The 26,711-nt window shown below is 40.5% G+C and overlaps 3 protein-coding genes across 3 annotated transcripts; all 3 read left to right on the top strand.

Annotated features, from left to right (window-relative positions):
• Positions 1-2,183: 2,183 nt before the first annotated feature.
• LOC139638453 (tripartite motif-containing protein 16-like) lies at positions 2,184-4,752 on the top strand. Its single transcript, XM_071512591.1, has one exon. It carries the CDS (start codon positions 2,263-2,265, stop codon positions 3,931-3,933), a length of 1,671 nt encoding a protein of 556 aa, XP_071368692.1. The 5' UTR covers positions 2,184-2,262; the 3' UTR covers positions 3,934-4,752.
• Positions 4,753-7,804: 3,052 nt separating this feature from the next.
• LOC139638454 (tripartite motif-containing protein 16-like) lies at positions 7,805-10,270 on the top strand. Its single transcript, XM_071512592.1, has one exon. The coding sequence runs from the start codon at positions 7,809-7,811 to the stop codon at positions 9,471-9,473; it is 1,665 nt and encodes a 554-aa protein (XP_071368693.1). The 5' UTR covers positions 7,805-7,808; the 3' UTR covers positions 9,474-10,270.
• A 3,023-nt stretch (positions 10,271-13,293) lies between these two features.
• LOC139638456 (tripartite motif-containing protein 16-like) lies at positions 13,294-15,251 on the top strand. The gene has a single exon (XM_071512595.1). The coding sequence runs from the start codon at positions 13,331-13,333 to the stop codon at positions 14,996-14,998; it is 1,668 nt and encodes a 555-aa protein (XP_071368696.1). The 5' UTR covers positions 13,294-13,330; the 3' UTR covers positions 14,999-15,251.
• Positions 15,252-26,711: the final 11,460 nt, after the last annotated feature.

The following is a 26,711-nucleotide window of genomic DNA, read 5'->3' as shown; positions in this document are numbered from 1 at the left end:
CCCACACACACACACACACACACACACACACACACACACACACACACACACACATACACACACACAATCTCCCTGTTACATCTCACAGCCTTGATAAATACTCTATCTTCTGCATTAGGCCTGAATGGTTCATCTGGAAGCAACAGGATTGAATACATTTGTTATGTTGTTTTTAAGAGTTCTTGTAAGACATTGTTTTCCTGATTAATTCTTTTGTTGAACATAAGAAAGTAGAGATAAGTAGCCAACTGGTGTAAAATAACATGACACAGTGGGTTGGTTTTCCTCCCCAGTTTTCTGAGTCACCAGCAGCCACTGGTACACAGACCCCAGAATAAAAGTTCCCCCACTGAAGACCTGAAGACAAAGACCAGTTAAAACATTAAAAATGCGTAGAAGACGGTGGCATTAATGAAAAAGCACGTACAACAGTTTCATTAAAAACACAGAGAGGACACTCACTCCCCATGGCAATTTTTGGAAAAATTACTTTTCAAATCTATATCAAAATCCAGAATACTAAGATTTAAACACACATCAGACTTCCACAACTGACAAACTGAAATCAGTAGAAAATGCAATAAAACACCAAAATGCTTTGGACAGTCCAATCACACTGGAGGAGTTAAAAGTCAAACTTCCAGATATGAAAAATGGAAAAGCGTGTGGTATTGAGGGGATCAAGACAGAAATGTTAACAGCAGCAGTAAACTCTACATGGCCGTACTAAAATGATTTAATCTGGTCTTAGAAAGCAGCATATACCCCGAAATGTGGAACAAGGGACCGATTACTCCTAGATTTAAAAATGGAGACAATCTGAACCCCTGTAATAACTATAGAGGAGTGTGTGTGAACTCTCATCTGGGAAAGCTATTCTGTAGCATTATGAATTCAAGAATATTGTCCTTCCTCATTGAAAACAACATACTAAGTAAATCATGTGCAACAGTTTAATTCAAAACACAGAGAGGACACTCACTCTCCATCCCTGGGTTAACCTGTGCAAGGGTGGAAGTAACTGATTACATTTACTCAAGTTGCTGTACTTGAGTAGCTTTTTGTGTACTTGTACTTTTGAGTATTTTTAAAGTCAGTAATTTTACTTTGGTACATTTTTACTGAAGTATTGTAATTAGCTGCATTTTAAATCCCATCCATCACAGAACAGATTGTGTGTCTCTCCATCAGCAGCAGAAACTGGATCAACGTAAACTGACAAACTGTGGATCCATTCACAGTGAGAAGAGGAATCTGACTTTACTTTGTTTCTGCACTTTATTTTGTCGTTTCTAATGTTTCCAGTGAAAAGAATCTAGTCTGAACTCTGTCCTCTCTCCTTTTAGAATCACATGGAAAAGATCACAGCTGACAACGTTCTCTGTTCTAAAGAGGAACTCAGGAACTTTTACTCTGAGGACATTTTAAATCAGACACTTTTTACTTTTACTCAAGTCGATTTTTACACCGGTATTTTTACTTCTACTGAACTAGAATATCAGCAAAGTAACAGTACTTCTACTGGAGCAGGACATTTTTACACCACTGAAGAGAGAGAAAGAGAGAGAGAGAGAGAGAGAGAGAGAGAGACAGACAGACAGAGAGACCGACAGACAGAGACACAGAGAAAGACACACAAACACAGAGAGAGAGAGAGAGAGAATGATAGGGAAAGAGAGAGAGAGAGAGACACACACACAGAGAGGGAGACACACACACACACACAGAGAGAGAGAGAGAGAGAGAGAGAGAGAGAACCATTCTAAATCGTTTTACTGTTCAATTTTCCACAAGTCATTTAGAAGGTTTTGGAACTTTATTTTAAAATGTTGCATTTAAAAAAGTGGGGGGGAATAAAGGAAGAGAGAGATTGATCCTAAATGTAACTATTCCTTATGTATTTTATCATGATCTTCACTTCATATTGTAAACGAGAGCTAAACACACACTGCCTCTTTCAAACCGCTCCTCTTCCTGGAATAAAGCAAAGCCTGATAACCCCTCCCTCTTCTCCCTGGTCTCATACAGCCAGTTCCATTCTGTCCAGATATTTCCTGTTCCCTCCCCTTTCACAGATCTGCCGGTTTAAAGATGGGTGTAAACAACATGTTGTGAAGTGCAAGAGCTGACAAGCCCATTCACTGCAGATCAGCAGATGAACACGAAGACAAGGAACAGTGTTTTGGTTTGGATCGGAGCACAACTTGTTTTTTCCGTTGAGAGAAAGTGAAACTATCAGACGCACTGTTACTGAGAAGTGAAATGGCGCAGCAAGGAATTCAGCTGGACGGGGCAAAACTCTGCTGTTCGATCTGTCTGGATCTACTGAAGGATCCGGTGACTATTCCCTGTGGGCACAGCTACTGCATGAGCTGTATTAAAAGCTGCTGGGATGAAGAGGATCAGAAGAAAATCCACAGTTGCCCCCAGTGCAGACAGACCTTCACACCAAGGCCTGTCCTAGTGAAAAGTACCGTGTTCGCAGAGTTGGTGGAGGAACTGAAGAAGACAGGACTCCAAGCTGCTCTTCCTGATCGCTGCTATGCCGGACCTGGAGATGTGGCCTGTGATTTCTGCACTGGGAGAAAGCTGAAAGCCCTCAAGTCCTGTCTGGTGTGTCTGGTTTCTTACTGTGAGCAGCACCTCCAGCCTCACTATGATGTAGCTCCATTAAAGAAACACAAGCTGGTCAAAGCCACCATGAAGCTTCAGGAGAACATCTGCTCTCGTCATGACGAGGTGATGAAGCTTTTCTGCCGTACTGATCAGCAGTGTATCTGTTGTTTCTGCTCAGTGGATGATCATAAAGGCCACGACACAGTCTCAGCTGCAGCAGAAAGGACTGAGAGGCAGAAAGAGCTCGGGGTGAGTCGGCAAAAAATCCAGCTGAGAATCCAGGACAGAGAGAAAGACGTGAAGGTGCTTCAACAGGAGGTGAAGGCTATCAATCTCTCTGCTGATAAAGCAGTGGAGGACAGTGAGAAGATCTTCACTGAGCTGGTCCGTCTCATTGAGAAAAGAAGCTCTGATGTGAAGGAGCAGATCAGATCCCAGCAGAAAGCGGAAGCGAGTCGGGCCGAAGAACTTCAGGAGAAGCTGAAGCAGGAGATTGCTGAGCTGAGGAGGAAAGACGCTGAGCTGGAGCAGCTCTCACACACAGAGGATCACACACATTTTCTACACAATTACCCCTCGCTGTCACGTCTCAGTGAATCTACAGACTCACCCAGCACCAATATCCATCCTCTGCGCTACTTTGAGGATGTGACTGCAGCTGTGTCAGAGGCCAGAGATAAACTACAGGGCATTCTTACAGAGGAATGGACTAAGATCTCATTGACAGTGACTGAAATGGATGTTTTACTGTCACAACCAAGAGAGCCCAAGACCAGAGCTGAATTCTTACAATATTCATGTCAAATCACACTGGATCCAAACACAGCAAACACACGTCTGTCATTATCTGAGGGGAACAGAAAAGCAACATGTATGAGAAAACAACAGTTATATTCTCGTCACCCAGACAGATTCACTGAAAGGCGTCAGGTCCTGAGTAGAGAGGGTCTGACTGGACGTTGTTACTGGGAGGTGGAGTGGAGCGGGTGGGGAGTTTCAGTAGCAGTCGCATATAAGGATATTAAGAGAACAGTGGGTGAATGTGGATTTGGAAACAATGACAAGTCTTGGGCATTAGATTATTACAGCAATAGTTATCAATTCAGACATAACAATATCAAAACTCCCATCCCAGTCCCTCGGCCCTCCAGAGTAGGAGTGTACCTGGATCACAGAGCAGGTATTCTGTCCTTCTACAGCGTCTCTGAAACCATGACTCTCCTCCACAGAGTCCAGACCACATTCACTCAGCCTCTCTATCCTGGATTTGGGCTTCTTTGTACTGGAGCCACTGCTGAGTTGTGTAAGCTCAAGTAGACAGGAGTTATTAAAGCAGCAATGTGTGAAAATCAGATTTTTACATTGTATATTTGTTTCTTCTCCATGTTTGTCCCTCAGCCTCACTGTGGTGTTTCTGCACTGCACTTCTCACAGATCACCTGTCAATCAAACAGTGTGGGCGGAGCTTGGATTTTCTGTTGATGCAGTTTAAGTTTCTCTTTTCTTTGTCTGTTCAGCCATGGTGGCTATCGCTGCTCATGCTTACTACCCAGGTCTTCTTCTTCTTCTGTTTATTCCAAACAAACCGGAAACGTAAAACGCATCACTTCCTGTGCGGCAGACGAAAAACAATGTAAAAGATTTAATGAACTGGATATAGGTTGAATCATATTGTGTTATATCAGTCAGTAATAGAGAGTATCCAAACAGACATTTATTCATATGAAAATGTAAACTGTTGTGTGGTCTATATAGTTCTTATCTTTGTTGCATATTTGTATTGTTGCTGTAATATTTTCTGCTGTTTCTGTTCCACTGCATGGGCCTTAATGGAGCCAGCACTAGAAGTCTTCCCTGTATTATAGCTGAATAGTTGTTAATATGTTGATTTTGTTCCCAACACTTTGTAACTTTGTTAAGAAAAGTGAACTACAAATGTAATCATTATTATTATAATCAATAGGGAGAGGATTCATTGTTTTCCTCCACAGTGCTGACATACTGGTTTAACAGATTGATTGTGTGGATGAAGTGAATATGTAGATGGAAAGATTGAACCAGAGTCTTTTACCAGGTTTTAGTGATTTGATGTGTGAACAAAGTGAATGTTTGCAAAGATCAATAAAGTTTTTTTTTCCCAAGAATTAATAAAGTATTTCTTCTGTATTCATTCCAGGAAGTCTATCAAAGCTGCTAGAGAAAATGTGAAACTAATATGACAGTATAACTGAGCTGATTTCCCCCCTAAAACATAACAAAGTGCAGTCTTCATGTTTAGAGCAGATGTGGAATCAAAAGTCAAATGAAGCAGCAGTGTTACCAAAGAAGAAACACTAGTGAAGATGGAAAGAATGAAGGACAATCCTGTTGTTAATGTAACTGGTTAAATGTATGAATGAAGTGAATGTTTAGATGGAGAGACTGAAGGACAGTGTGGATGGATAACATTTGCCAATCAATCTCTATCCTTGCAACTTTCTTCACTGAAACAGTTTTGTCATGGAGGACTAAGCTTGCAACCTCCAAGTGTTTAATCATCTGTTGCTTTTTAGAAGCTAGATTGGCTTTGTGCACTTGCTCAATAAACAGAGTTTCTTCCACAGGCCTGAAAAGCCTGGAAAAGTAGGAAGAATTCATTTGATCATTTCCAGGTCGAGTTTGGGATTCGCATAAAATGTCTGAAAAAGTTTTGTTCAGTCCTGACACACATATGACCACAGACTTTATGTAGTCGTGGACCAGCTGTCATTTCAGATATTGTGATGAAGAATAAACTTGAAAATGATATGAGCTAGTTAAGCCACTATCAGAATATTTCACACTGGACAAGGAAAATAAAAACTTCTACATTGGACTTATATGGGTTCAAATGAGAAAAAAAAGCACTAGCACATGCTATCCAAGCTATTGGACCATAACACACACACACACACACACACACACACACAAACTCCCTGTTACATCTCACAGCCTTGATAAATACTCTATCTTCTGCATTAGGCCTGAATGGTTCAGCTGGAAGCAACAGGATTGAATACATTTGTTATGTTGTTTTTAAGAGTTCTTGTAAGTCATTGTTTTCCTGCTTAATTTTTTTTGTCAAACATAAAAAGGTAGAGATAAGTAGCCAACTAGTGTAAAATAACATGACACAGTGGGTTGGTTTTCCTCTCCAGTTTTCTGAGTCACTAGCAGCCACTGGTACACAGACCCCAGAATAAAAGTTCCCCCACTGAAGACCTGAAGACAAAGACCAGTTAAAACATTAAAAATGCGTAGAAGACGGTGGCATTCATGAAAAAGCACGTACAACAGTTTCATTAAAAACACAGAGAGGACACTCACTCCCCATGGCAATGTTTGGAAAAACTACTTTTTCAAATCTATATCAAAATCCACAATACTAAGATTTAAACACACATCAGACTTCCACAACTGACAAATTGAAATCAGTAGAAAATGCAACAAAACACCAAAATGCTTTGGACAGTCCAATCACACTGGAGGAGTTAAAAGTCAAACTTCCAGATATGAAAAATGGAAAAGCGTGTGGTATTGAGGGTATCAAGATAGAAATGTTAACAGCAGCAGTAAACTCTACATGGCCGTACTAAAATGATTTAATCTGGTTTTAGAAAGCAGCATATACCCCGAAATGTGGAACAAGGGACCGATTACTCCTAGATTTAAAAATGGAGACAATCTGAACCCCTGTAATAACTATAGAGGAGTGTGTGTGAACTCTCATCTGAGAAAGCTATTCTGTAGCATTATGAATTCAAGAATATTGTCCTTCCTCATTGAAAACAACATACTAAGTAAATCATGTGCAACAGTTTCATTCAAAACACAGAGAGGACACTCACTCTCCATCCCTGGGTTAACCTGTGCAAGGGTGGAAGTAACTGATTACATTTACTCAAGTTGCTATACTTGAGTAGCTTTTTGTGTACTTGTACTTTTTTGTGTATTTTTTAAAGTCAGTAATTTTACTTTTACTTTGGTAAATTTTTACTGAAGTATTATAATTAGCTGCATTTTAAATCCCATCCATCACAGAACAGATTGTGTGTCTCTCCATCAGCAGCAGAAACTGGATCGACGTAAACTGACAAACTGTGGATCCATTCACAGTGAGAAGAGGAATCTGACTTTACTTTGTTTCTGCACTTTATTTTGTCGTTTCTAATGTTTCCAGTGAAAAGAATCTAGTCTGAACTCTGTCCTCTCTCCTTTTAGAATCACATGGAAAAGATCACAGCTGACAACGTTCTCTGTTCTAAAGAGGAACTCAGGAACTTTTACTCTGAGGACATTTTAAATCAGACACTTTTTACTTTTACTCAAGTCGATTTTTACACCGGTATTTTTTACTTCTACTCAACTAGAATATCAGCAAAGTAACAGTAATTCTACTGGAGCAGGACATTTTTACACCACTGAAGAGAGAGAAAGAGAGAGAGAGAGAGAGAGACAGACAGAGAGACCGACAGACAGAGACACAGAGAAAGACACACAAACACAGAGAGAGAGAGAGAGAGAATGATAGGGAAAGAGAGAGAGACACACACAGAGAGGGAGACACACACACACACAGAGAGAGAGAGAGAGAGAGAGAGAGAGAGAGAGAGAGAGAGAGAGAGAGAGAGAGAGAGAGAGAGAGAGAGAGAGAGAGAGAGAGAGAGAACCATTCTAAATCGTTTTACTGTTCAATTTTCCACAAGTCATTTAGAAGGTTTTGGAACTTTATTTTAAAATGTTGCATTTAAAAAAGTGGGGGGGAATAAAGGAAGAGAGAGATTGATCCTAAATGTAACTATTCCTTATGTATTTTATCATGATCTTCACTTCATATTGTAAACGAGAGCTAAACACACACTGCCTCTTTCAAACCGCTCCTCTTCCTGGAATAAAGCAAAGCCTGATAACCCCTCCCTCTTCTCCCTGGTCTCATACAGCCAGTTCCATTCTGTCCAGATATTTCCTGTTCCCTCCCCTTTCACAGATCTGCCGGTTTAAAGATGGGTGTGAACAACATGCTGTGAAGTGCAAGAGCTGACAAGCCCATTCACTGCAGATCAGCAGATGAACACGAAGACAAGGAACAGTGTTTTGGTTTGGATCGGAGCACAACTTGTTTTTTCCGTTGATAGAAAGTGAAACTATCTGACTCACTGTTACTGAGAAGTGAAATGGCGCAGCAAGGGATTCAGCTGGACGGGGAAAAATTCTGCTGTTCGATCTGTCTGGATCTACTGAAGGATCCGGTGACTATTCCCTGTGGGCACAGCTACTGCATGAGCTGTATTAAAAGCTGCTGGGATGAAGAGGATCAGAAGAAAATCCACAGCTGCCCCCAGTGCAGACAGACCTTCACACCAAGGCCTGTCCTGGTGAAAAGTACCGTGTTCGCAGAGTTGGTGGAGGAACTGAAGAAGACAGGACTCCAAGCTGCTCCTCCTGATCGCTGCTATGCCGGACCTGGAGATGTGGCCTGTGATTTCTGCACTGGGAGAAAGCTGAAAGCCCTCAAGTCCTGTCTGGTGTGTCCGGCCTCTTACTGTGAGCAGCACCTCCAGCCTCACTATGATGTAGCTCCATTAAAGAAACACAAGCTGGTCAAAGCCACCATGAAGCTTCAGGAGAACATCTGCTCTCGTCATGACGAGGTGATGAAGATTTTCTGCCGTACTGATCAGCAGTTTATCTGTTATCTCTGCTTCATGGATGAACATAAAGGCCACGACACAGTCTCAGCTGCAGCAGAAAGGACTGAGAGGCAGAAAGAGCTCGGGGTGAGTCAGCAAAAAATCCAGAAGAGAATCCAGGACAGAGAGAAAGACGTGAAGGTGCTTCAACAGGAGGTGAAGGCTATCAATCTCTCTGCTGATAAAGCAGTGGAGCACAGTGAGAAGATCTTCACTGAGCTGGTCCGTCTCATTAAGAAAAGAAGCTCTGATGTGAAGGAGCAGACCAGATCCCGGCAGAAAGCGGAAGCGAGTCGGGCCGAAGAACTTCAGGAGAAGCTGAAGCAGGAGATTGCTGAGCTGAGGAGGAAAGACGCTGAGCTGGAGCAGCTCTCACACACAGAGGATCACACCCATTTTCTACACAATTACCCCTCGCTGTCACGTCTCAGTGAATCTACAGACTCACCCAGCACCAATATCCGTCCTCTGCACTACTTTGAGGATGTGACTGCAGCTGTGTCAGAGGCCAGAGATAAACTACAGGGCGTTCTTACAGAGGAATGGACTAAGATCTCATGGACAGTGACTGAAGTGGATGTTTTACTGTCACAACCAAGAGAGCCCAAGACCAGAGCTGAATTCTTACAATATTCACGTCAAATCACACTGGATCCAAACACAGCACACACACTGCTGTCATTATCTGAGGGGAACAGAAAAGCAACATGTATGACAGAAAAACAGTTATATTCTAGTCACCCAGACAGATTCGCTGACAAGCAACAGGTCCTGAGTAGAGAGGGTCTGACTGGACGTTGTTACTGGGAGGTGGAGAGGAGCGGGGGAATTTCAATAGCAGTCGCATATAAGGATGTTGGCAGAACAGGGAATAGAAGTGTATTTGGATACAATGACAAGTCTTGGGCATTAGATTATTTCTACAATCAATTCATACATAACAATATCGAAACGCCCATCCCAGGCCCTCTGTCCTCCAGAGTAGGAGTGTACCTGGATCACAGAGCAGGTATTCTGTCCTTCTACAGCGTCTCTGAAACCATGACTCTCCTCCACAGAGTCCAGACCACATTCACTCAGCCTCTCTATCCTGGATTTTGGCTTAATGGTTGTACTGGGGACACTGCTGAATTGTGTAAGCTCAAGTAGACAGGAGTTATTAAAGCAGCAATTTTTGAAAAAAAAAAAAATTCTCCATCTTTGTCCCTCAGCCTCACTGTGGTGTTTCTGCTCTGCACTTCCCACAGATCACCTGTCAATCAAACAGTGTGGGCGGAGCTTGGATTTTCTGTTGATGCAGTTTGAGTTTCTCTTTTCTTTGTCTGTTCAGCCATGGTGGCTATCGCTGCTCATGCTAACTACCCAGTTCTTCTTCTTTTGTTTATTCCAAACAAACCGGAAACGTAAAACGCATCACTTCCTGTGCGGCAGAGGAAAAACAATGGAAAAGATTTCATGAACTGGATATAGGTTGGATCACTATTGTGTTATATCAGTCAGTAATAGAGAGTATCCAAACGGACGTTTATTGATATGAAAATGTAAACTGTTGTGTGGTCTATATAGTTTTTATCTTTGTTGCATATTTGTATTGTTGCTGTAATATTTTCTGCTGTTTCTGTTCCACTGCATGGGCCTTAATGGAGCCAGCACTAGAAGTCTTCCCTTTATTATAGCTGAATAGTTGTTAATATGTTGATTTTGTTCCCGACACTTTGTAACTTTGTTAAGAAAAATGAACTACAAATGTAATCATTATTATAATCAATAGGGAGAGGATCCATTGTTTTCCTCCACAGTGCTGACATACTGGTTTAACAGATTGATTGTGTGGATGAAGTGAATATGTAGATGGAAAGATTGAACCAGAGTCTTTTACCAGTTTTTAGTGATTTGATGTGTGATCAAAGTGAATGTTTGCAAAGATCAATAAAGTTTTTTTTTTCCAAGAATGAATAAAGTATTTCTTCTGTATTCATTCCAGTAAGTCTATCAAAGCTGCTAGAGAAAATGTGAAACTAATATGACAGTATAACTGAGACGATTTTCCCCCTAAAACACAACAAAGTGCAGTCTTCATGTTTAGAGCAGATGTGGAATCAAAAGTCAAATGAAGCAGCAGTGTTACCAAAGAAGAAACACTAGTGAAGATGGAAAGAATGAAGGACAATCCTGTTGTTAATGTAACTGGTTAAATGTATGAATGAAGTGAATGTTTAGATGGAGAGACTGAAGGACAGTGTGGATGGATAACATTTGCCAATCAATCTCTATCCTTGCAACTTTCTTCACTGAAACAGTTTTGTCATGGAGGACTAAGCTTGCAACCTCCAAGTGTTTAATCATCTGTTGCTTTTTAGAAGCTAGATTGGCTTTGTGCACTTGCTCAATAAACAGAGTTTATTCCACAGGCCTGAAAAGCCTGGAAAAGTAGGAAGAATTCATTTGATCATTTCCAGGTCAAGTTTGGGAATCGCATAAAATGTCTGAAAAAGTTTTGTTCAGTCCTGACACACATATGACCACAGATTTTATGTAGTCGTGGACCAGCTGTCATTTCAGATATTGTGAAGAAGAATAAACTTCAAAATGATATGAGCTAGTTAAGCCACTATCAGAATATTACACATTGAACTGAGTACCAAAGGAAAATAAAAACTTCCACACTGGACTTATATGGGTTCAAATGAGAAAAAAAACAACACTAGCACATGCTATCCAAGCTATTGGACCATCACACACCCACACACACACACACACACACACACACACACACACACACACACACACACACATACACACACACAATCTCCCTGTTACATCTCACAGCCTTGATAAATACTCTATCTTCTGCATTAGGCCTGAATGGTTCATCTGGAAGCAACAGGATTGAATACATTTGTTATGTTGTTTTTAAGAGTTCTTGTAAGACATTGTTTTCCTGATTAATTCTTTTGTTGAACATAAGAAAGTAGAGATAAGTAGCCAACTGGTGTAAAATAACATGACACAGTGGGTTGGTTTTCCTCCCCAGTTTTCTGAGTCACCAGCAGCCACTGGTACACAGACCCCAGAATAAAAGTTCCCCCACTGAAGACCTGAAGACAAAGACCAGTTAAAACATTAAAAATGCGTAGAAGACGGTGGCATTAATGAAAAAGCACGTACAACAGTTTCATTAAAAACACAGAGAGGACACTCACTCCCCATGGCAATTTTTGGAAAAATTACTTTTCAAATCTATATCAAAATCCAGAATACTAAGATTTAAACACACATCAGACTTCCACAACTGACAAACTGAAATCAGTAGAAAATGCAATAAAACACCAAAATGCTTTGGACAGTCCAATCACACTGGAGGAGTTAAAAGTCAAACTTCCAGATATGAAAAATGGAAAAGCGTGTGGTATTGAGGGGATCAAGACAGAAATGTTAACAGCAGCAGTAAACTCTACATGGCCGTACTAAAATGATTTAATCTGGTCTTAGAAAGCAGCATATACCCCGAAATGTGGAACAAGGGACCGATTACTCCTAGATTTAAAAATGGAGACAATCTGAACCCCTGTAATAACTATAGAGGAGTGTGAACTCTCATCTGAGAAAGCTATTCTGTAGCATTATGAATTCAAGAATATTGTCCTTCCTCATTGAAAACAACATACTAAGTAAATCATGTGCAACAGTTTCATTCAAAACACAGAGAGGACACTCACTCTCCATCCCTGGGTTAACCTGTGCAAGGGTGGAAGTAACTGATTACATTTACTCAAGTTGCTGTACTTGAGTAGCTTTTTGTGTACTTGTACTTTTTTGTGTATTTTTTAAAGTCAGTAATTTTACTTTTACTTTGGTAAATTTTTACTGAAGTATTATAATTAGCTGCATTTTAAATCCCATCCATCACAGAACAGATTGTGTGTCTCTCCATCAGCAACAGAAACTGGATCGACGTAAACTGACAAACTGTGGATCCATTCACAGTGAGAAGAGGAATCTGACTTTACTTTGTTTCTGCACTTTATTTTGTCATTTCTAATGTTTCCAGTGAAAAGAATCTGGTCTGAACTCTGTCCTCTCTCCTTTTAGAATCACATGGAAAAGATCACAGCTGACAACGTTCTCTGTTCTAAAGAGGAACTCAGGAACTTTTACTCTGAGGACATTTTAAATCAGACACTTTTTACTTTTACTCAAGTCGATTTTTACACCGGTATTTTTACTTCTACTGAACTAGAATATCAGCAAAGTAACAGCACTTCTACTGGAGCAGGACATTTTTACACCACTGAAGAGAGAGAAAGAGAGAGAGAGAGAGAGAGAGAGAGAGAGAGACAGACAGACAGAGAGACCGACAGACAGAGACACAGAGAAAGACACACAAACACAGAGAGAGAGAGAGAGAGAATGATAGGGAAAGAGAGAGAGAGAGAGACACACACACAGAGAGGGAGACACACACACACACACACAGAGAGAGAGAGAGAGAGAGAGAGAGAGAGAGAGAGAACCATTCTAAATCGTTTTACTGTTCAATTTTCCACAAGTCATTTAGAAGGTTTTGGAACTTTATTTTAAAATGTTGCACTTAAAAAAGTGGGGGGGAATAAAGGAAGAGAGAGATTGATCCTAAATGTAACTATTCCTTATGTATTTTATCATGATCTTCACTTCATATTGTAAACGAGAGCTAAACACACACTGCCTCTTTCAAACCGCTCCTCTTCCTGGAATAAAGCAAAGCCTGATAACCCCTCCCTCTTCTTCCTGGTCTCAAACAGCCAGTTCCATTCTGACCAGATATTTCCTGTTCCCTCCCCTTTCACAGATCTGCCAGTTTAAAGATGGGTGTGAACAACATGTTGTGAAGTGCAAGAGCTGACAAGCCCATTCACTGCAGATCAGCAAATGAACATGAAGACAAGGAACAGATTTTTGGTTTGGATCGGAGCACAACTTGTTTTTTCCGTTGATAGAAAGTGAAACTATCTGACTCACTGTTAATGAGAAGTGAAATGGCGCAGCAAGGAATTCAGCTGGACGGAGCAAAATTCTGCTGTTCGATCTGTCTGGATCTACTGAAGGATCCGGTGACTATTCCCTGTGGGCACAGCTACTGCATGAGCTGTATTAAAAGCTTCTGGGATGAAGAGGATCAGAAGAAAATCCACAGCTGCCCCCAGTGCAGACAGACCTTCACACCAAGGCCTGTCCTGGTGAAAAGTACCATGTTAGCAGAGTTGGTGGAGGAACTGAAGAAGACAGGACTCCAAGCTGCTCCTCCTGATCGCTGCTATGCCGGACCTGGAGATGTGGCCTGTGATTTCTGCACTGGGAGAAAGCTGAAAGCCCTCAAGTCCTGTCTGATGTGTCTGGTCTCTTACTGTGAGCAGCACCTCCAGCCTCACTATGATGTAGCTCCATTAAAGAAACACAAGCTGGTCGAAGCCACCATGAAGCTTCAGGAGAACATCTGCTCTCGTCATGACGAGGTGATGAAGATTTTCTGCCGTACTGATCAGCAGTTTATCTGTTATCTCTGCTCCATGGATGAACACAAAGGCCACGACACAGTCTCAGCTGCAGCAGAATGGACTGAGAAGCAGAAAGAGCTCAGGGTGAGTCGGCAAAAAATCCAGAAGAGAATCCAGGACAGAGAGAAAGACGTGAAGGTGCTTCAACAGGAGGTGGAGGCTATCAATCTCTCTGCTGATAAAGCAGTGGAGGACAGTGAGAAGATCTTCACTGAGCTGGTCCGTCTCATTGAGAAAAGAAGCTCTGATGTGAAGGAGCAGATCAGATCCCAGCAGAAAGCGGAAGCGAGTCGGGCCGAAGAACTTCAGGAGAAGCTGAAGCAGGAGATTGCTGAGCTGAGGAGGAAAGACGCTGAGCTGGAGCAGCTCTCACACACAGAGGATCACACCCATTTTCTACACAATTACCCCTCGCTGTCACGTCTCAGTGAATCTACAGACTCACCCAGCACCAATATCCGTCCTCTGCGCTACTTTGAGGATGTGACTGCGGCTGTGTCAGAGGCCAGAGATAAACTACAGGGCATTCTTACAGAGGAATGGCCTAAGATCTCATGGACAGTGACTCAAGTGGATGTTCTACTGCCACAACCAGAGCCCAAGACCAGAGCTGAATTCTTACAATATTCACATCAAATCACACTGGATCCAAACACAGCAAACACACAGCTGTCATTATCTGAGGGGAACAGAAAAGCAACACGTATGAGAGAAAAACAGTTATATTCTAGTCACCCAGACAGATTCACTGACAAGCGTCAGGTCCTGAGTAGAGAGAGTCTGACTGGACGTTGTTACTGGGAGGTGGAGTGGAGCGGGAGAGTTTCAGTTGCAGTCTCATATAAGGATATTAGCAGAACAGGGAATGGATGTGGATTTGGAAACAATGACAAGTCTTGGGAATTAGATTATTACAACAATAGATATGAATTCAGTCATAACAATATCAAAACTCCCATCCCAGGCCCTCCGTCCTCCAGAGTAGGAGTGTACCTGGATCACAGAGCAGGTATTCTGTCCTTCTACAGCGTCTCTGAAACCATGACTCTCCTCCACAGAGTCCAGACCACATTCACTCAGCCTCTCTATCCTGGACTTTGGGTTGGAGGCACTGCTGAGTTGAGTAAGCTCAAGTAGACAGGAGTTATTAAAGCAGCAATGTGTGAAAATCAGATTTTTACATTGTATTTGTTTCTTCTCCATCTTTGTCCCTCAGCCTCACTGTGGTGTTTCTGCACTGCACTTCTCACAGATCACCTGTCAATCAAACAGTGTGGGCGGAGCTTGGATTTTCTGTTGATGCAGTTTGAGTTTCTGTTTTCTTTGTCTGTTCAGCCATGGTGGCTATCACTGCTCATGCTTACTACCCAGTTCTTCTTCTTCTGTTTATTCCAAACAAACCAGAAACGTGAAACACATCACTTCCTGTGCGGCAGAGGAAAAACAATGGAAAAGTTTTCATGAACTGGATATAGGTTGAATCACTATTGTGTTATATCAGTCAGTAATACAGAGTATCCAAACAGACATTTATTCATATGAAAATGTAAACTGTTGTGTGGTCTATATAGTTCTTATCGTTGTTGCATATTTGTATTGTTGCTTTAATATTTTCTGCTGTTTCTGTTCCACTGCATGGGCCTTAATGGAGCCAGCACTAGAAGTCTTCCTTTTATTATAGCTGAATAGTTGTTAATGTTGATTTTGTTCCTGACACTTTGTAACTTTGTTAAGAAAAATGAACTACAAATGTAATCATTATTATTATTATAATCAATAGGGAGAGGATTCATTGTTTTCCTCCACAGTGCTGACATACTGGTTTAACAGATTGATTGTGTGGATGAAGTGAACATGTAGATGGAAAGATTGAACCAGAGTCTTTTACCAGTTTTTAGTGATTTGATGTGTGATCAAAGTGAATGTTTGCAAAGATCAATAAAGTTTTTTTTTCCAAGAATGAATAAAGTATTTCTTCTGTATTCATTCCAGGAAGTTTATCAAAGCTGATAGAGAAAATGTGAAACTAAAAATATGAAACTTAAATCAGACACTTTTTATTTTTACTTCAGTAGATTTTTACAGCAGTACCTTTACTTCTACTTAAGTAAAATATCAGCAAAGTAACAGTACTTCTACTTGAGTAGGACATTCTAGTACTGTCCACCACTGAAGAGAGAAAGGGAGAGAGAGAGAGAGAGAGAGAGAGAGAGAGAGAGAGAGAGAGAGAGAGAGAGAGAGAGAGAGAGAGAACCATTCTAAATATTTTCACGGTTCAATTTTCTTTTCTTGTAAAACACTTTCCACAAGTCACTTAGGAGTGAGGGGGGAATAAAGGAAGATAGATATTGATCCTAAGTTCAACTATTCCTTATGTATTTATCATGATCTTCACTTCATATTGTAAACGAGAGATAAACACACACTGCCTCTTTCAAACCGCTCCTCTTCCTGGAATAGAGCACAGCCTGATAACCCCTCCCTCTTCTTCCTGGTCTCAAACACAGCCAGTTCCAATACAATACAATACGATACAATACAATACAATACAATACAATACAATACGATACAATACAATACGATAATAACAATAATAATAATAATGATACATTTATTTTATAGAGTGCTTTTCAGGGTACTCAAAGACACTTTACATAAGTTAAAATGATCATAGAAAACAACACAATAAAAGCATATAACACACGACATTAATCACACATTAAAAGCAGTTCTGAAAAGGTGAGTTTTATTAGTGATTTGAACATGAGCAGATCGGTGCAGTCTGTGTTTGGGGAGAGAGTTCCAGAGGGAGGGGGGGCAGCTATGGAGAAGGCTCTGTCTCTGCCCCAGGTCCGGTGCTTGGTCCTGAGTGGTGGAGACAGGAGGTTGGCATCAGAGGAGCGGAGGCTGCGGGAAGGAGTGGGTGGTGGTGGAGCAGGTCGGTGAGGTAGGTGGTGGGCCTGGTTATGGAGGGCTTCGCGAGTGAGGAGAAGGACTTTGAAATGGATCCGTTGTGGGACAGGGAGCCAGTGGGGGTTCTGGAGGACAGGGGGTGATGTGGTCACGGGAGCGGGAGTGGGTGAGCAGGCGAGCAGCAGAGTTCTGGATGTACTGGAGTTTATTTAGGACTTTGGATGATGTGCCATGAAGAATGCTGTTGCAGTAGTAGTAGTGGATGTGATGAAAGCATGGATCAGACTTTCGGCAGCAGAGAAGGAGAGTGATGGGCGGAGACACCGTATGTTTTTTAGGTGGAAAAAGGCAGTTCTGGTGATTTGTTTGACGTGGTGTTTGAAGGAGGGTTGCGGATGTGTGGGGAGGGAGACAGAGTGGAGTTATCCATGGTGAGGCAGAAGGTGTGATATAATATAGTATAATATTGAGTGTTTCAAAAGTATATATATATATATGTATTATTACATGTATTCTATATGTATTATTTATTCTGTTTAAAAAATATATTGATTATTGTTATCATGGCGCAGCTAATTATTACATTTAATGGGGATTATTTGACTTTTTCCATTACTGCACACTGGTGGCAGTGACAAGGCAGAATCAGAGGGGGTGCAGCAGAAGGAAAACCACTTTCAGATCGGCCCAGTCGGCCAAAGGTGGTACTGGAGCTGCAATACCGTCACAAACAACACTTCCATGTTGATTCTTTAATTTGAGACCGCTTGGCCAATAAGCGTTGGTTACCTATAATGCTGGGGGGGGGGAGATGTGTCAGAAAAACAAATCTCTGAAAATTGTCAGTAAGTGGTCATGAAAGCTATGGCATTAGGAGATGTTGGAACTGAAGTCGTTTAAAAACCACAAAAACATCCGATAGCTGCATATTCACTTAAAGGTCCCATATTCTCCACTTCCCAGAGATTTATTTTGTGTCTTGAGGTCCATTCAAAGCTGTGTGTGTGGTGTCATGAACCAAAAACACTCTCAATCCATTTCTCCACGTTCATTTTCCAGCATCTCTCTGAGTCTTACCAAGAACAGGCTGTTTCTGTCGCTGTGTCTTTAAGGCTCATTAATATTAATGACCCCTCTGTTCCCATTGGCTAACCGCTTTGAGAGTGAAACGTGAGACACTGCGGCCCGGCAGCTACAGGTAGGGAAAACTCTCCGGTAATAAACAATGACAACCGCTCAACCGCTTTGATAAAAACACTTTGTTAGTCTATTATTTCTATTTCAAAAATGATACTGAGCGAACCTTTGTGACGCCACAAAGTTACGGAAGTCCAAACGGCTCGTTTAGAGGCTCGCTTTTCTAATGTGGATTGTGTGGATTTAGTTGGCGACCGTGCTTTTTGATACTTTCACCATGTTTAGATAGACCATCCAACTCCTTTATCATCACAGAGGCAAGGGGAGTCCTGCTTTACATCATATGGGACCTTTAAGGTGTTTACAGACTGTGTAATTCTTAATGGCATCCCAGACAAATTTTTCACATCTGGGAAAAATCTTTCATCTTCAAAGATGGTTAGCAGTCTTTGTTCATTCAGTGGGACAAGGTCATGGTCAGCCAATCCATGGAACGGTCTCAATATGTAGCCTACAGTCTGACAGGCTGATAATCAAGATTTTACTTCTCCCCAATCGCACAGTCTGACATAAAGTGAACGCAAAAGACGGACACAATCGCACAGTCTGCAAAAAGCTTCAGCTATGTAGCCCCATTCACACCTAATCAATTTTTACTCATTTACACTTACTGTGCCAGGGGCCGCTCATAATCCAGATGTAACACTGAAAGTTAACAGAGTGGTAAATCTCCTCTCCATTTTAGAATATCTCTGGCAAAACAAAACTTAAGGTAGAGCGGAAGGCAGCGTCTGGCTGGAGATGTGCAATGATCTCTGACTTCACATTCAATTCAGGTAGAATGTAACTACTTTTGATTCAGTTGCAGCTGCAATGATTGTGGCCTTGTAAAGTTGTGCCAAAAAATACAATACACATGTTATTTAAAATGATGGATTACATTTGTCTATGCAGCGGTATTTCTCTGAGCTGTTTTTAATGGATTTAAAAAACAATAGGAGCCAAGGCTTCTGGGAGAACAGTAGAACAGACAGCAGGTGTGTGGCAGGACTGTGGCAAATTCATCGGTGGGTTTAGACTTTGCATGGGCATTAAAGGAACACTTTTTTAACCATAACTCCATATATTGGTCCTCATTAATACATGCTATGAGACGGCACCATGTCTGTCCAGTCGCTCTGTGTCTCGGAGATGACCTCAAAAAAAAGCCACGCCTGCAAAATGCGATACAAGTGTGAAACCCCATTCAATGTCTATGAGGAAAACAATAAATCAACATTTTCTGTGGTTTCTTTTTCTGTGTTCTAATAATTTATGTGAAATGTACAGTATATGGTGTAAATGATTTGTCGTTATCTTGTCAAACAACAGCAAGATCATTAAAAAAATTTTTCTTGAAGTGTCAAAATGCTAATATGACTCCTCTCTTGAACAAAAGTTTGCACGGAAGTTTGCTAGCTTGTTAGCATTTTGTGACTTCCAGAAAAAAAACATTTTAATGATAATGCAGTTCTTTGATAACTGTGAAAATGAAACGACAAATTATTTACACCATATACATTTCACATACATATTACGCCATTCTTATCGATTCCGCCATTATGAGAATGTTTGTCAGGAATGGGATGGGAGAGTGCCGCTTTTAAACGGCGAGGAGGAGACGAGCTAGTTTAAAAAAAAAAAAGGAAAAGCTGCCGAATGGAGCGGGAGGAGCTTCGTTCAGGAGCGGAATCTGACAAGAAGCTTTAGAAAAGATGGTGGTATGGATATTGGTTTATATCATTATGTCCAGGGTTTCTGTTTCCAAAAAAATTGGTGCCGGTCCACGTGTCCTGGAAGATTTCAATGACCCGGACTAATATATTATCTGTGTTTATTGAGCTTAAAGGCAGGCTATATAAATAATGACATCATCAAGGCATGTAGATTTATAATATTTTTTATTGAAAAGTAGGCTACTTTAGCTTATACATTATATTCCAAATAAAATAAGTCCCGTCAATAGACTTGCGTGCATAACGCTATCTCTCTCAAACACACACACGTTACCATGCGAAATAGAAAAATAGGATCATCTACTATGAAGATTTGCACTTTACTTCGTTCCTGACATGTATTTTGTGGCCAAATAGCCATATGCTTTCACCATTACGCAATGCCAAATGCGCAACGTGCATGTCCCGTTAACCATCATCACACATTGCCAATTGCTAAATACGCAACCGACAACCAAGAAAAACAACACAGTAAATATGTAAAAAGCACAGCTCAGCAAAAAGTCATGAAAATAAACTGCAAAGGCATCTTACCTTCACCCAACACACACACACACATCGCCCTTGATTGGTTAAAACATAACGCTACATTCAAAACAGTTTAGTAAATCCTCCGCAGTTGTGTCTCATGTCACTTAAATCAACTCACGTTGTGCAATATTTATTATTACTTTACTGAAAGAGACTCAAAGCTACTCAAAGTCGGGAGACAGACTGGGAGTAGAACTCAACCTGTTGCTGTAACTCAGTCTCAGTAAAACAAGGAGCACAATGTTCCAATAATTGTGCTTAGAGGGAATTATTTTCACCGGACATTATGACCGGAGAGATTTAAATATGTCGGACTTCAACAGATTTTACCGGTAAAAAAACAGTAATTACTGGATAACGGAAACCCAGATTATGTCTCAATGAAATCTCTCCACATAGCACACATTAATTTCAGGATTGGTTATAAGGTCTGATATTGCTTATTGCAGGTTTAAGTTACCATATATCAAATTGCATGACAGATGTGATACAGGCTGTTAAGATGTTAACTCTGCTCTGCTCTGCTCTGCCTCCACCCGGCTGATGTGGGCTTCCACGCAGGAGGGTGGGAGCTGCGGTCCGCGTGCAGCGCCACGTGAAAAATACAACACTTTGAAATAGAGAGACACTCTAAATCTACTTATATGACTCATCAGCCGAGCAGGCGGCGTCTCGATCGATCGATTTCCCCGCTTCCTCCTCTCTTAAGTCAACACAGCCGGACGGCAACACTAGCTTATGTACCGAGAGCATTTTCCCCGCAATCAATACGGAGCTGCTGTTTCGCCTGAATAAGCACTCTGAAACAGCTATTCATCCACTCAGCTCCAGCTAAACGTACGCCGGTTGAATAACAATGCGAGGCTGGTGTCATAACTACGCGTTAAAGAATTATCAAGCGATTTCAGTGTCGGATACAGGAGGACCAGAAACTTTAAGCGGGGGGTCGCTCTCGGTGCGTTTAAAGCAGTCGTTATAGGACTTTGGATCTATCAATCTATCGGAAAATGTGTTCTGGGGCTGAACCGCTCTTGCTCTCCTTCTTTCACTCTCTTTTTTTTTCTTGTGCCATACTCGGTATGAAATGTCTGTATTTGTGCCTGTAAATAAATGTTATTGCTCTCTGTCTCGGCCAAGTCTTCCTTGAAAAGAGATCTTTCACCTGGATAAAATAAAGGTTAAGGAAAAGAATGATGTCGGTTTGAAGGTTTGTGGGTGGGGAAAGTGACTGAGTGATGCTGTCCGCTTCAGCCCTTGAGCAAGGCACAGTGTGGGACTGTGTGGATGTGAAGCTGGAGAAAAAAAAAGCCTGGAGAGCTCAGCTGGCTCTACCTGGATAAATAAGGGTTTCAAAAAATGCTAATCAGGAGAGACTAGGTTCACGGATTCAAAAAGCAAATGGAATGACAGCGACAGAATAAGAGTTTAAAACAATTCTGTTCTTAAAGGTAAAATCCACCCTAAAGCAATTAAGCACTTAAAGGAATAGTTCACCCAAAAATGAAAATTCAGCCATTATCAAATTCAATAAGTGAGCACCCATATTCATGTTTGATGTCATAATTAATAATGAAAAACCACCAACAAAACTTTACCCGATTTTCTACTGGCATGGGGATGAGTAGATAATGGCAGAATTTTCATTTTTGGGTGAACTATTCCTTTAAAAACAACTCTTGGTGATGTACCTTGCATTTCCTGGGTACGTTTTATTGTTTGGTGTGTTTTTCTTCTTCCTGAGGATAACTGGCCAAATGTTGACGCTGTAACATCATGTCCAGATATTTCCAGTTTTGGAACAGCAAATGTAAAAGCTTTCATTTATTGCGTATAGCTTTTGTCAAGCTTTTGTGTTATATCAAGGGAAAAAAGAGAAGAATAAATCCAAGGCACTCTCCTGTGTATAAAGTTAAAAAGCCTTTATTTAACCTTGGCTATTTCATGTTAAAGTGTTAGAAAACGTAAAAATGTTGGTGCATTTTCTAACATTTTAACATGAAATAGCCAAGGTTAATAAAGGCTTTTTAACTTCATACAGAGGAGAGTGCCTTGGATTTTTTCTTGTCTTTTTTCCCGTTCCATATGGACTCCCCACATGTCCAATGGGAACCACTGAACACGTTTGAAGCCCATGCAGCGTTCCTCTTCTGATCAACATTGTGTTATATATCAATCGGTGATATAAAGTGGCAAAACGTTAATTTATATGAAAATGCTGCGGATTATTCCTTGAAGTATTGTGAAAAAAAGAAGATGGGAGAATCTACTTGTGTGTCTGTGTTTCTGTATCAAACCAGGGCAGCATCCTAAAAGTTAAGTAAGTGCAGAAGTCACTGGTTTGCAGTAGTGGAAGAAGTACTCTGATCCGTTACTTCAGTAAAAGTACCAATACAGCAATGTAAAAGTACTCCATTACAAGTAAAAGTCCTGCATGAAAAATCCTACTTAAGTAAAAGTACATAAGTATTAGCAGCAAAATGTAGTTAAAGTATTAAAGTAAAAGTAGTGGTTTGGTCCCTCTTACTGATATTTTATTATATATGACATCATTAGATTATTAATACTGAAGCATCAGTGTGTAAGCAGCATGTTACTGTTGTAGCTGCTGGAGGTGGAGCTAGTTTGAACTACTTTATATACAGTTAGCTAGTTTAGTCCAGTGGTTCCCAACCTAGGGGTCGGGCCCCTCCAAAGGGTCACCAGATAAATCTGAGGGGTCGTAAGATGATTAATGGGAGAGGAAAGAAGAAAAAACAAAGTTCTGATACACAAATCTGTTTTCAGTTTTTGGACTTTTTCTGTAATCTTTGATTTTTGCTGAAATATTGGATCATTTGAACATTTATTGAAATGAAACCATGTGAGGTTTAGAGGGAAAAATCACTATTTGGTCTCATAGACTCATAGACATCTGAAATGTGACCCGACTACACACTGCTTTTTGTAAGACGTCAAAAGCCAAAAAGGTTGGAAACCACTGGTTTAATCTTTAACAATGTGTTGTATTTTAAAAGCTTGTTATATTATCTATTGTGTCAAATCCCCATCTGAAAAGTAACTAAAGCTGTCAAATAAATGTAGTGGAGTAGAAAGTACAATATTTCCCTCTGAAATGTAGTGGAGTGGAAGTACAAAGTAGCATAAAATGGAAATACTCAAGTACAATTTTGAGATACTTGTACTCTACTTAAGTACAGTACTTGAGTAAATGTACTAAGTTACTTTCCACCACTGCTGGTTTGAATTCTTGATGAGAAACGTTCACTTCTCAGGGTTGAAGTGCTGCTGAGCAAGGCACCACCTCCAACCAGCTCCAGCCAACCAGTGTCCGGGTCTGAGAGTGGAAAAGTGTGACTGTGCCGCAGGGCGATGTGCGCTCAGCAGACTTCTGTAAAATAAAAACTTCTATAAAACAGATGTTTCACCGCCCACCCAGATGGTAAAAATGATTGGGTATAATTATGTCCTATAAGCAGGAGTTTCGTGTAGAAAAAAAACAACAACTCACAAGTCAAGTTTGCAATACAATACTCCATTGACAATGGGACTTTATTCACAAGAGTAGTTTTCACCGATAGAACAAAATATCTTGTTGTTTTTTGGTTAGATATGTACAGAGAATTAATGCAACAGACCAGCCATCTATTGATACTTGATGGATTGTGTGAAAGAAGAAAACAGCAGAGGGGATGTGACCTACTAAGCATACTCACTGCAAAAAAAAAAAAAAGGCTCATTTTAACAAGTCGCTTAGTTGTGACCCCTGAATTCTTACTTTTCTTAAAACAAATGAAAAAATGGAAGCCAGTGGGGTGAGAAAATTTCACTTGTTTCCAATGCAGTTTCACTTATTTTGCGGAATTTTCTTAATAGAAGTGACAATATCTGCAAAAAAGGCTTGATTTTAAGATTTTAAGATTCCGTTCTACATTAAACAACCCGTTAAAAGGATTATCTCTTGCAGCATGCTTCAATTTATTGATGGGAAAATGGAGTCAGTTCCAACATGATGCCAGCGCACTAACTAGCTGTGCTGTAAGCTGTGCTGTCTTCCAACCAGCTTCAGCCGTCTGCTGTGCAACTCAGAAAAACAAAGCATGTTTATAATCCTTGGCTTTTGCACTTTTAAGGTCTTCCTGTGCAATAAATACTCAGAAACAAAGTAATAAATCGCTAAAACAAGACTTTAAGTAGTTGTTCGTTTGCTAAGAGTTTTACTAAGATCTTCTTGAGGCCACAGGAAAGTACAGCACACTCATCTGCTGAATAAATAGCCATGCACTAGTAGCATAGTGTATGCAAGTCATATCATTGCCGATTCAAATAAGATTTGACATACAAAACTAGATTTCAATGGATAGAACATTTAAAACTGAAGCACGACAGTCATTTGAGTGATTTAAGTTGACTACACAACTTATGAGCTGGTTTCCCAAAATCAACTTTACACTAAGGACATGTTCACACTAAACATGTTGACAGAGGTTTACTTGAATTCTGCAGTGTTTCCTCCTTTAGTTCAGTTTGTTTGTCCAGGTGAGAACGATGACCTTTGAACTCTGGTGGCACCAAGTAACACCACCGAGAGTCTCAGTCCTCTAACAAGAGAACTGCGCTGCGGTTCGTTAAGAGTGAGAATGTAATCCATCCAACTCCAGGAAAACACCCCAAAACACAAGGGATTATGGGTAGAAAGAGATGGCTGTTGACATCTGATAACCAGTATTTCCTCATGCTTGGAAAACCGATCATGGACTGATGCTCATATTCAGCTGTTTCTTCATGTGTTCTTGAATGGTATGAACACCACAGAAGAAGAGCGCAGACAAGTCCATCATGCTGAGATAAAGTTACAGGAACTGGAATCTGATTTATTTTGACTCTCTTAACTTGTCACCAAAACTCTGTCCAATAAATGAGCTTCTAGTGAGTCATGTGACTTTTGTTTACAAGCCCTGGCTCACTTGTATTTGGACCGTTTGAACCTAAATGAACCAGATATGCAAAACAAAGTCAACTTTTCCACTTTGGTTCAGACCAAAGAAAACAAACTGAAGATGTGAGGTTCATCTTCGCTCCATTCACTTACAACAGAACAGAAATCCACTTAGTTTGAAGTTGGTTTTGGGAAAGCCAGCTCAGCTCAACCTAGTTTTCAATGCAATACAGGTTCAGCTACTGTACGGATACAAGTTAGCCATTTATGCTACATAGAAGAACTGCTATTCAGAAGCAAAACTAGCATTTTTCATCGCAATAACACCAGTCAGAAACACTTTATTTTACAAAGGCCTCATTCCACTGTCCTACTGTGTATTAAGCTATGGAAACATCTGTATGTGCACAATCACACTGTGGTAGTACTGAAAGAGAATTGTTTTTGGACAGAACATAACTGGCTGCCCTCAAATTATTCAAGAAGACATTCTCAGATCTAACACATGTTTCAGTATTTGTTGTAAGGTTTTCATTAAGTGCTAACACAGTATTATTTTGCATTTGCAGTCCTTTTACACAGATTAACACACAGGTTAACACACACACTGGAGTAAGGCCAATGTAAAATGAAACGTTACACACCAGCCTTGCTTCCAGGTGTGGAGACGCTCACCAGTCCATCTACTGTTTTTTTTTATTAAGGCAGACATGAGTGGAATTTCACTGACAAGCCACAATATTGGTTGTCCACAATAGATAACAATTCACTCTAAGTTTCAGTTTGAAGAAACACAATATTGCTTCTAAGATAACTAGGATAATAAAAATTACACGTTGCAAAAACATCTTAGGTTATTTCACCTCATATCAGGTCTCACAATCTTGAGTTTGTTGTAAAATAAGTGGAAAAAAATGCCAATGGAGTGAGAGAATTACCCTTTTTTCAACCTATTTGAGGATTTTTCTTAAAATAAGTAGAGATATATGACTTATTTTAAGGCATTACCACTTCATCCTTCAAACAACAATCCATCAGCAGTTTATTTTTTCCACTTACTTCTAACAAAAATAAGATCTTAAGCCTGAATAGGAGATGAAATTGCTTGTTGAGACATTTCTCCCTGTGCAGTTTGTATCATATCTACCAGATCGACCAAAACCGGGCGCTGATGAGTTACATGGTGATACTTTAGCATTCTGCATGAGAAGAATAAAAGAAAGCATGGCACTGAAAATCAGACACAAATACGACTTTATGATACAGACATGATGACCGACATTGTATACACACACACACACACACACACACACACACACACACGCCAAACGAAGATCAACCAGGGGCGTCAGTTCAGTAAAGCGTAAGGTTTGGCAAAGTCTCTGCATCTAATATCACTGAAATTTATGACTAATAATTGACAAGAAATACATATTTTATAACTGTGATCCGGATCAACATTTTATTTATGGCTTCCAAATCGATTTCTGGCAATTTTCTCTCCATTGTAACACTAAAAACTACAAGCCACACCTTGTTTTACACCAAACTGACGCCC

This window comes from Centroberyx affinis, unplaced genomic scaffold (assembly GCF_046629955.1).
Source record: "Centroberyx affinis isolate AG114_WGS23_722 - 3 ecotype Tasmania unplaced genomic scaffold, CSIRO-AGI_Caff_v1 ptg006369l_1, whole genome shotgun sequence".
Classification (NCBI taxonomy): Eukaryota; Metazoa; Chordata; class Actinopteri; order Beryciformes; family Berycidae; genus Centroberyx; species Centroberyx affinis.
Note: the sequence above shows the minus strand (reverse complement) of the source record. Positions and strands in the feature narration are given on the sequence as shown.